The sequence below is a fragment of the Chiroxiphia lanceolata genome, chromosome 22 (assembly GCF_009829145.1).
Source record: "Chiroxiphia lanceolata isolate bChiLan1 chromosome 22, bChiLan1.pri, whole genome shotgun sequence".
Lineage (NCBI taxonomy): Eukaryota > Metazoa > Chordata > Aves > Passeriformes > Pipridae > Chiroxiphia > Chiroxiphia lanceolata.
This window is the reverse complement of record NC_045658.1, coordinates 3,203,508-3,214,668: the sequence shown is the minus strand read 5'-3', so window position 1 is coordinate 3,214,668 and position 11,161 is coordinate 3,203,508. Positions and strand designations below refer to the sequence as shown.

The following is an 11,161-nucleotide window of genomic DNA, read 5'->3' as shown; positions in this document are numbered from 1 at the left end:
TCTTCCTTGCTTGTTTGAAAGAGATGCTCACAGCATGGTGGGGATCTCAAAATCCCACTGGGAACTGCCCCGAGGTCTTGTTTTCCTAGCCTGTGGTAGCTTGGCAGGATTATTAAGTACACAAAGCAGCCTCAGTAGCTGCACACACCCCTTATTCCAAAGCTGTGGGGCCTAAGGCTGTTAAGAGTCATTAGGTCAGGAAAGATAGGCTGTCTTTCCCTACAGGCACTGGAAAAGGACCACCACAACTCCTTCAACATTGCAGCACTGGGCTGAAGATTGTAGCTGGTTACTTTTGGTAAACTCCAGGATTTAAGCTTTCTCTGCTCTTCCATCGAGCTTTGGCCATACTCAGGGCATGCACTGAAAGTGAAGGCAGAACTGCCCCAGAAACAATTGGTTTTCTTAAAATTTTCCCTTGTGCCACGCTGACTAGTTTGCAAACAACATGAGTCTTTGCCAGAGTACAGCCTAGGACAAGAGACATTTGTATTCGTGTAGTTTATTATACATAATCGAAGGAATAGTGTGATTCCTAAGTAGCTTAATCCAGAATTGGAATTCACATAGTCCTATTAAAAAGGAAAGAGGAAATACAATAAAAGGAGAAGAGTTAAGGAGAAATATTGAACCTTCTTCTGGAGTGAGTGCAAAATAGCCTGATATGAGCAATTATGAAGAAATACATTTTAGGAGTGCAATATAAAAATTTGACCTTCTTTTCCGGGTTGGTAACAGCTGAAATAATCCCCTTACATAGGCACAGCTGACAGGAGTGTTTCTGCCCCCAAGGCAGCATTTCTGTCATGGGAAAGTTACCGGAATCCCATGGAGTTTTATCACACTGATGCACAAGAGTTCTCTGTTCTTGTAATCAACACGGCCATTAGCAGCTCTTCATCCTGCAGAGCTGGCCTTCAGGCTCAGTCTGGAGCCTCAGCTCAGAGGCTCAGGTAGTTCTGGCTCTTGTTCAGTGAGAAGGGCTCAGGGAGCCTTTTTGCTGGGGACAGAAGAGCACATACTGTGGGTTTGGGAGTGTGGTGCCCATCGCCAGCACAAGAGCTGCTGCTGCTTCTCAGCGGATGGACGGAGGAAGTAAGGGATTGTAAGAGGGATTTTCACTGCTGAGTTGGAGAGTTCAACAGCTCAAAAGTGTCATCCACAACCTGCCAGAGGCAGTTTTCGAGGGGGAAGTCGTTGTCCACCAGGTTGACCAGGTAATAGTTGTCATGGATGTACTGGATGATCATGCGAGAGGGCGACTCCTCCTCGTAGAGCTTGGCCCACTGCTCGATCCACAGGGCAAAGGCTTCGTCCTGGCAGGGGAAAAAAAGCGTTGGCAGTTGTGTAACATTTTCATGTTACTTAATTTAGGACACCCAGTGTCACATGTGGCTGGGCCAGCCTGTGGCTTGCTTCTCAGCAGAAATGGCAGGAGTTGAGCAAGGAGCCTCATGCTTTCCAGTCAGGGGGAAGTGCCCAGAGCTGAAAGGAGACACGGTTTGCAGTGCAATGAATGGCTCAGTGCTGCCCCTGCGTGTGTGTAAGAGGGGAGGGAGAGCCACTGTCCAGCACTCTGGGGCACACTACAGTGACACTGGTAGTTCCCAAGTTACTGTGCACTTGGTGTTTGAGAAGAGCTTTTGCCACAGCAAAGTTCTCCTTACACAGAGGGAGCAGGAGAAGCAGGACCTGGACCTCTGCAAGCCAGTATTGCAACAGCCCTCAACTGTGAGAAGTGTCACAGACTAAAACCAAACCAGACATTGAATTTCACAGTAGTGCTTCCAGCAGGAGGGAGGAGGACTCACCTTCCAGTAGAGGAAGCTCACAGGATCCACTACAGTAGGCTGGATGATCTCCCTGCCTGGGAAGATGCCCCAGGTGACAGCGTTGGGTTGCAGATCTGGAGCATTGGTGATATTCTGGCCCTGCCAAAGGAAGGAAAACCTTTTTGAAGCAACTGCTGGAGGAGGAGCTGAGTGAGTTGGAACAAGTGCATTTACCCTCTCCTTGTTAACTCAAACAGCTGCTGCACGGCACAGCTGACTTGCTTTACTTTCCCTTCCCTTCATCAGCCCTCATGTCCCGCTTTGTTCATAGCAGTATCTGAATCTTGGATATTTGCCTCTCTCCCCAGGTGGTGAAAGGAACGTGTCCTGTGCCCCACAGCCCACCTTGACGTTGACAATGTGGTAGTTCACCCTCAGCTCGTACTTCTTCAGCACCTTGAGCAGCGCCGTGACGATCTCGCTGGAGGCAAAGAACTCCAGGTAAGCCTGCAGGGAGGGATGGGGAAGGGGGAGGAGAGTCAGAGCCTTAAATCATGGCAGGACAGATAAATACAGGCAAACGAGGACAGAGCTGTGGTGTCTGGGCTGCCTTGCATGGCTCATCCCCAGAAACATGTAGTACAGAGGAGGGTTGAGCAAAGGGCAGAGCAAATTCCTAAGAGAGCTGGGGAAAAAAAATAAATAACTGGGGAGAGCAGATATAACAGGCCAGAACAGTGAGCTCAGGAAAGCTACATCCTGCCTGTTTTGCACCCATGCAAGCAGACAGGCTGGAATGAACTCCAGTGTAACCACAACTGCTGCACCAGGAAGCAGCCTGTGCCAGAGTGCTTGACCTCTATTCTACAGCAGTGTCTTGCCAAGGCAGCCCAGCCTGGTGAGAGCAGAACTCGGGGGTCTCAGCTGGGCTCTCCTCAGCACCACTCCCTGTCCTCATCTTTTGTTCACAATTCTCCCCGTGTGCTTATACAACCCAATTCTGTACTTGCTCCGTGCTTGGCTGCTCCCAACAACTGCTTCCCCTCCCCCCATTTCCTGGCTATTGTGTGAGATGATGGATTTCCCTCACCTCAGGGGAATCTTTTCCTTTGAAAACATAACTGCATTTGCCATCTGCTGGTCTCTGGCTTTGGCGGTTTGGATCCCTTTTGAACACGGCTTTGTTTCCCAGTATGAGCCACTTGCCTGGCATTTACCTTGATGGGAGATTCCTATCACAGCCATTAGTGGCAAGGCTCTAGGGCCTGAAATGCCTGTCAGTGGGAGGGAGGGCTGCTGGCAGGCCAGGGAAGGAACCTGGCAGTTGTCTGAACAGCACAGCACAGTGCTGGGGGATGAGGGTAATTGTGGAGAACTCTGCCTTAGTGAAGGACAGACAGGGGAATTTATAAATGCCCACTTATCACCATGAGAAGCTGGGTGGTAGAGATACTACCCCGTTGATTCCTATTTTATGAAAAACCCGAGTGCTTTCTGCATCACTGAATGGGAGCAGATGCAGCAGGTAAAATGTATCTAAAACTTCACAGCCTTGCTCTAGAAAGAAGTCACCAATAATTACTTGCTGAGAGTAGAAACAAGAAACAATACATGATGTGAGGTGGGAGGAAACAGCCCTGAAGTCAGCCACAGAGATAACATAGCCTGGCTCTTAGGACACCAAAGGAGCTTTGCCTCATCTCACCAACAAAGCATTAAGATAAGGAGCAGGCAGAAAGATTATCTGGATGAAAGCCTGGGACCTCCCAACCTAACAGAGGCCAAACAGGGTCATAACTCTTGGCTGCCTAGCCCAGAATAGTACCGTACCTTTTGGAAAACATAGCCCCCACTGGGCCCCCAGCCTACAATGGGGTCTGTGGATGGTTTGCCATTGATGTTTGGCTGGGAGTTGATGGTCAGGATTCCTCGTCTGTTGACCTTCTCCAGCTGGTCCTTCAGAAGGTTGGTCTCAGTAGCCAGAGGGTCATCGTTCCAAGGCATGCATGTGACCTGCCAGGGGGAGAAAGGGTGGCTCACAGTGGGTGTAACAACCCCTTCATTGTGTTGAAGGAACTCAGAAGTGCCCTAATGGCCTCAAACACACCTGCTTCAGGAGAGAACTCCCAGGTTTGGTTCACAGGGCAGGATATGCTCAACTCTAAGAACAATTGCTGAAGTCTACAGATACCAGTCCTGTCATACTGTAGCAGCTTTCCTTTTAATTTGAGCCCTAGTTCTGGCTGCTGGATCCTCTTCCAAACACTGTCCCAGAAAATCCTTTTGGATAGGGAAGTGCCAATTCTTGTTTAGAAGAATGATGCAGTACCAGGAGCAAGGGGAAACATGCACTATTGTCTGTGCCACACCAACCATCCCTTCTTGGGCCATCACTCACCCTGTGCCCATTCCTGTTGGGTTCTCCAGTGATGTAACACGTGAACACCTCAAAGACACTTTCCTCACCAGTCAGCTCTTCTCCCCACATCTTCAGAAGCTCCTCCCGGGGAGACTTGCTCTTTAGGTAGAAGAGGTAATAGTCCTTCAGTTCCCCAAAGGCTGGAGAGGAGGAGTTACCCCTGCAAGGGGAGCAGACACAGACTTAACAGGCCACTGAGGAAGATGGGCTGATTTGGTGGTGCAGGGAGGCAGCCACCCAGGAAGAGCAGTATCCAACAAAACCCACCTAGACACCAAAAACCTCAAGATCTTGGCACCATTCTCCTCACCTCATTCAATCCAAGCAACTGGGAGCCACTTTGTTAGGAAGCCACCTGATCAGTGAAGCCCAAAGTGTGCCCAGGACACCCATTAACAGAGACCCAACTGTGCACCAGGGTTTCCTACTGCAGGGGACACTTACCACCGGCCATTGGGGAAGTCATCCCACTCCTGGGTCCTATAGATGTAACTCTTGGGCCTGGAGGCCCAGAAGATGGGCCGAACATCTTCCACTCTTCTCTTGGGGTGGGCACTGACTGCCCAGGGCAGGGGCCGCCTGCATGGGAGGAGCAGACATTAACACACTTCCTCTGCTGACTCCCCACTAGAGCCTGGAGGCCCTTCCCCTGGAGAGAGCAATAACAGAGGCTGAGAAGAGTTCTGCTTGCCAAGAAGTAGGACAGGAAACTCTTCTTCCTTTATGGAAAGTATTTCTTACGCAGTCCCCTTACAAGATGCTCAGTAGGGGTCTGTTTAATGTTAAGAGTATAGCACTGACACCTGAAATTGGAAAAGGTAAGGCAAAGCACTACGGGAAGCTACTGTAAGGAAAAAAAACAGCTGAGAATTGCCTTTGCTTCCTCTTGTCTGTGATGAAGCCTGTGGACTCAGAGAGAATTCCACATTCCCTTTATCAGCTGCAGAGAACCCTAGAAATCCACAGTGGGAGCTTACATAGCACCCAGCCTGTAAGAGGGGTTGTGACAGGCATCAAAAACTTATTTCTTCCAAGTGGCAGCTCTAAGAGTCTGGATTTTTAAAGTTCGAGAAAGCTCCTTTAAAGCTACTTTATTAAACCAAACAAACAAACTCCTCCTTCAGCTGTTCCCTCTATTCCTCCCAGCTCTTGTTGGAGAACTACAGGAAGGGTGAACTTCTAAATGCGGAAAGGTGCTAAAAGTTTAAAAAAAAAAAAAAAAAAAAAAGGCAAAAAGCAGAGTTTGTTTCCTTTCAGAAGGTGGGATGGCTGGATGGATGTGAAAGTGGAACTCACAGAAACCAGTACATTCTGCTCACCTGGGGTCCTCCTTCCATAAGCCCAAGCGCTTCAGGACTTCAGTGGTGGCCACTTCCCGGTTGAGGGTGTAGAAGTGGAGCCCATGCACCATCCCACTGTCCAGCAGCTCCCGGCACATGGACACTGCCAGCTCCACCCCGTAGTTCCGGATGGCTGCATCGTTGTCCTTGATGGGTTCAATCACATCTTTGATCTCCTGAGGCACCTCCAGCTTGGAGAGCTTCACCAGCTGGCGCAGGGAGTGGTAACCCTGGAGGAGGATGCAGGAGATTTATATTTCTCCAAGGCCCTTTTCTGACATCCCCGTAGCACAGGTACTTGGTCTCAATTTTGTGGCAGATTTAGAACTGGGTCTCCTGGATTCTACTCCCAGGCCCCATCTCCAGGATGGTAACACAGTCCAGGTCGTGTCTCTACGTGATTTTTAGTTCCTTGTCCAAGCCCTGCATGCTGACAGTGAAAACTAACACCTCAGGACTGGTTAGTTAGGACTAGTGACATTGTCCTTTATACCTCTTTTTGCCATATGGGCACAGAAAACCTTTTCAGCTTGTTATTACCTGCCTCTTTAATTTAGCAAACCACCTACAGATTTATCACATGTTTAGCACTCACTTCCCAGAAATTTTGTGGAGGATATTTACAGACCTCTCTCTCTCAGACGCTGACCCACAAACACTTAACATCCTGGATCCTTATTCCCACCCCAAACCCAAATTACGGGATTTCACCTGTATGGGGAAGATGCCAGGAATAATGGGGCAGGTGATGCCAATGGCTTGACAGTCCTTCATGAACTTGAGAAAGGTTTCTGGTTGGAAAAAAAGCTGTGTAATGATGAAGTCTGCTCCAGCAAAGACCTTCTCCTTCAGGTGCCTCAGGTCTGCCTCATAGCTCTCTGCTTCAGGATGACCCTTGGGGTAGCCTTTGGGAGGAAGAGGGGCGGAGAAAAATGAAACCCTGGTGGTCAGGGCAAGTTGCTAGAAATCAGGAAGTATTGCATTGTCACAGCAGTCCAGGGAGGGACTGCTGAGCTGATTTCCCTGTCTCAGACCCTACCCCCCACTCTGCAGTGGAAGACATTTACCTGCCACACAGATGTCAAAGTAATCATCAAATTCACTGCGAATGTGCTTAACCAGGTCAGCAGCATGGTTGAAACCATCTACTTCTTCCTCCCATTCCTCACCACCAGGATCTGAAAAGAGAACAAATCCACAGCTCTCTCCAACTGTTTGCTGGACTCAGATCTGCTACTTCAGTAAAAACCTGCTATCAAAAGGAAGACAAAGATGAAACCCCCAAGTCTGCAGTTTCTACCATGGACTGGTTTTGTCTACCCTTGAGCTGGAGGGACTAACAAAGGGCTCAGGTGAAATGCTCAGTCTCAACATTTAATTCCTGCAGAAGGAGACTCTAAATCTTATATCTCTGCTTTTACCCTGGAATTGAACACAACAGCAGCACAGGCTGAGCCCTGCACATCACAGGACTCACCTCCACGCAGTGCCATGATGTTCTTCAACCCAAGCCTCTTGGCCTTCTGCAGATGCCCCGTGATGTCATCCCTGGTCTGGTTGCAGCATGTCATGTGCAGGATGGTCTCCAGGCCACAGTAGTTGACTGCAGTGTTGGCAATAATCATGGAAGAGGTTTCCTTGTCAGATCCTGGGTCCCCTGCGGGGTGCCACGTCACATCAATGAAGAGTGGGCCACCTGCTCCCATGCGGTCAAACCTGTGGGTTTTAGAGCTGTGTCAGCCTACACCAGGTAGGCAAATCCCCTCCCTAGGCCTGGGGTATCTTACTCACTGCTGGAATGCCAGCAACAGGCAGAGAGAGCTTGGGTGACAGCAGCAGGAGAGACCACAAAAGTGTTGCACTAAGAGTTAAGCAAGTGGCCAGTGTAAATAAGGAAAGCCATCCTTTAAGGCTCTCTGGGGAAGAGCTTCCAAGAGCTTACAATCTCTTTGAAGAGGCAACTGAGGTGTTCTCTGTACAATACACTTCCTCCCTGCGTGTTCTATTACACTGACATGGCTTCTGCTAGAGAGCAGTGCAAGTCCCATTCCTTTTGAGATGGGAGACCATGCTGCAACCCCCTGCTCCCAGCTTGAACTGTAGAGGCCACAAATATGAAAAGATGGACCAGAACTCTGTTGTGTTCCCCAGTGTGCCTAAGAAAAGAGACAAGGGCTCACTTAACTTGTCTTCTGCTCTAAGTTGGAACAGGCCCTTCTGTTTAACAGATGGCATTGGCATAGAGCAGTTATAAAGAGAATTACGAAACACCCTCTTCTCCTCCAGGTGAGTACATGGTGGCTCCTGAGGCTCCAGAAGAACTTCTAGCTCCACTGAGAACTATCACTTTTCATTTAAAGTTTAGATGGGGACACCTATCTCAGAAGCTGAAACTTTAGTCCTCAATAATGCAGAGGCACAAACCATAGCGGCTGGATGATCCTGAAAGCAAGTGGGAGTCTGCTCCAGAGACTTTGGCACACAGCCCCTCAAGGAGGATTCTCTGCTTTCAACAGGTACTTTTCTGCCCCAGCATTGTGCTTCAGCCCCAGAGCATGACAGTGGGGTTGCTCCAAATTCCCAGAGCGTGGGAGCAAGTAAACAGCCTGGCCCCTCAGTAATCCCAACACAGCACTTAACTCTTCAGGGCCTCCAAGGAAGACAAGTTACCTGGTGTCCATTACCCTCCTCAGCAGGAAAGGACAGCCCCATTACCTGCTTCGTCACCTGGAAGGGGAGACAGAGCATGGGGCAGAGCCTGCCTCATTAGCTATTCCCCAGCCCTCCACCACAGACACTCCTCTCCCACCCTGCAGCGCTCACCTGGAGATGAGGTTGACAGCACCATTGGCTGTACGTGGGGGGAAGAACTCCAGGGAGAACCACTTGTCCCCGGCCTCCTGCCGCCGGCGCATCTTCTCGCGCAGCCGCTCGTGCCGGTCGGCGTCGAGCACCGGGGTGGAGCAGCGCGAGTTGTCCTTGGAGCTCTCGCTCCCGCTGCTGCTGCCGCCATCGGACCTGGAGCTGGAGCTGGCACTGCAGCTCTGCTGGGTCTCATTGACCATGGTGGGAGCTCTGGAGAGGGGAGCAGAGGGAGCACGGTGGGTACAAGGGTCTCGGCATGGAGCAGTTACTGCTGGGCTGGGCAGATGATGATTAAATGAGCCCGTGTCAAGACCCAACATTCATCATCATCAAGGAGTCCCTTCTGCTAGCCCTCACTGTAAGCTGTAGTGAAAACACAATAAAAAGCATGTGTTCAGATAGTGCTGAGAGAAATAACACAGCAGTTGGCTTTGTGCCACTTTGATGCGGCTCTTCTGTGCCTGCTGGGTCAAATGTGGCTCTCAAAAGAGTCAGGTCAACGTCACTTTTGCCCTGACTACAACTCAGCAGGGCAGGATGCCCATATGAACCAGGTGATGACCTCTGTCACCTCATGGCCTTGGGCTGGGCATGCCAGCAGATTTTTTTTTTCTGTCTACAGCAGGTGCTTCTTGGACTGTCTCCATCCTCAGAATTTCCATTCTGTCTGTTCCCAAAAGTCAGTGCTGCTCTACACTGTAGGTAGGAGAGCCAGTGCTAATGGGGCAGGGACACAAGAATGCACAAATTATTCCTACGTCAGAAAGGACGGACAGAATCCCCTCTGATCAGGCCACCCCCAAAAACTCAGGCCTTTGTTTTCTTTGTTGGATCAGACAGCTGCATTTCCAACCACTGGCCTTTTCCATAAGACATACTATTTCCACAGACAGCAGTCCCCTGGGCCAGCCCACTGCACCCACTCAGCTCTTTAGCAGATCCTCTGTTCCTTTCCTCACCAAGTGTGGCTGCTTGGAAACAAAGTCAGCAGAGACCATCCTCTTCTCCCTGCCTTGCCAACACCACCAGCTGTGCTGGCCTGGCTTCACAGAAAGCAAAACAGCAACTCAGAGGTGCAAGTGGGTCTAGGATGCCCAACTCCACTTAGCTCCCCACAATGCTCCATCCTGTGCCTTTAAAATGAGGTAACGAGCACACAGAGTTACAGAAGAGCTGCCACAAAACTGGGATCTGCATTATTTGCTTAGGTACCTGCCAAAACTTTAAATTATCACTGGGAAGCAGCACGTCATCCGAGCATTGCGTAACTTTGGAGCCTGTTTTGGAGGGAATGGTTACTCGAGCCAGCACACGTTCTCTGTCCTTATGTAAACTCCATCGTGGCTTTAGGTCAGCCAAGAGGACTTTGAACTTTTCTTCTACTGGTTACGCTTGAGTTGCCAATCAGGCAAAAGTCTTTGGGAGAAAGTCTGCTTTTACCACCTGAGGAACCTCTCCAGCTGGCAGGAGATGTGAGGAAGGAGCGCAGGCCTCCTGCTGCCAAGAGGAACCGGGAGCCTCAGATCTCTTGTGTACCAACAGAGCAGCTGTGGCAAAAACAGCAGCTCAGACTTACTGACAAGTGAAGCAAAAACAACCCGCTGCACAGGCACAGCCCTGACCAGGCTCTCCCAGAGGACTTTGCCTGACATCCACGTGCACTAATCTGAGAGAATTATTCCAAAGCATGTGTTGGTGATCAAGCTGGCAGCTCAAAACCACGTGCTGTCAACTCCTAATATCTCACTCCTAGCAAGCATGGCACAGCACTGTAGGCAAATCAAAGGATGTCTGTTTTCTTACTAAAACCCATCACAAGGAGAAAGGGTTTGTGCATTAATGTCTCTATAGGATGAAAAAGGATCCTTATCTTGCTGGAAACATCGAATCACAAAGACAGGAGAAAGGTTCACTTAGATTCTGTCTACAAGCAGCATGTGGAGCAGTCTCTTCACTGTCAGATGCATCACAGACTTGCTGGCAGAAGCTTGCCGTTATTGCAAAGATAAGCCTAAACAACAAAGCCAGTAGCAAAACAAACCAATCTTAAGCACCTCTCAGCACTCCTGCTCCTGTCTCTGCCGCGCTGCAGAGCTCAGAGATCCGTGGCTCAGCACACCAGGATGCTCAGCATGGATGCACCTGTTCTGTTTGTATGATGCCGGTGCTATTCCAACTCCTCCCAGCCCTGAGCTGACACCTGCACTCCCCGAAAGCTCAGCTTTACCACGCGGGCTAAACTCACTGCACAGATGCACCGTTCACACGCTGCAAGGAGCTGCTCCGGGCCTCGCTGTCCCGGGCCGCGGCATCGGGCTGAGCCCTGCGGGGAGGTGAAGGGGCCCGCGGTTGGATCCACCGCCAGGACAGCGGGACAGCGGCCACGGGAAAGGCAGGCGGAGCAGCACCGGGGTCCGGTGTGCCGGGAGATCCCTGCCGCGCTCGGGGCCAGGCGGGCATCCCGCTGCAGCCCGATGGCCGCTTCACCTCAGCTGACCCCGCCGGGCAGACCCGCAGCGGAGGAGGGCGGTGCTCCCCAGCGCTGGGGCAGCCATCGGGTCCCCATCCCGGTCCCGCTCACCTGCGGCCGGTGCCGGGCGCTGCGCGGGCCGCCCGCCCGCCGCGCTTTAAGGGCGGCCGCGGCCGTGCGGGTCACGTGGGGGCCCGCGGGTGCCCTCACCCGACATGGCGCCGCGGGGGCGGGCCCGGACTGGGATGGGGCGGGACCAGACCGGGATGGGGCAGGAGCAGGAGCAGGAGCAGGA

At 51.2% G+C, this 11,161-nt stretch overlaps 1 protein-coding gene across 3 annotated transcripts; it reads right to left on the bottom strand.

Moving 5' to 3' along the window:
• Positions 1-486: 486 nt before the first annotated feature.
• On the bottom strand, positions 487-11,079 carry MTHFR (methylenetetrahydrofolate reductase). Of its 3 annotated transcripts, none has more exons than XM_032709016.1 (12): positions 10,978-11,079; positions 8,355-8,606; positions 7,009-7,247; positions 6,599-6,709; positions 6,243-6,436; positions 5,511-5,761; positions 4,636-4,770; positions 4,171-4,351; positions 3,603-3,785; positions 2,178-2,279; positions 1,812-1,931; positions 487-1,316 (listed from the first exon to the last, which is right to left on the bottom strand). In XM_032709016.1, the coding sequence occupies exons 2-12, from the start codon at positions 8,594-8,596 to the stop codon at positions 1,119-1,121; spliced, it is 1,956 nt and encodes a 651-aa protein (XP_032564907.1). In that variant the 5' UTR covers positions 8,597-8,606; positions 10,978-11,079; the 3' UTR covers positions 487-1,118. The 3 variants fall into 3 exon arrangements, with proteins under 3 accessions (XP_032564907.1, XP_032564906.1, XP_032564908.1); XM_032709015.1 differs by having other exon boundaries at positions 10,642-10,998; XM_032709017.1 differs by lacking the exon at positions 10,978-11,079 and adding an exon at positions 9,609-10,445.
• Between the last annotated feature and the right edge of the window lie 82 nt (positions 11,080-11,161).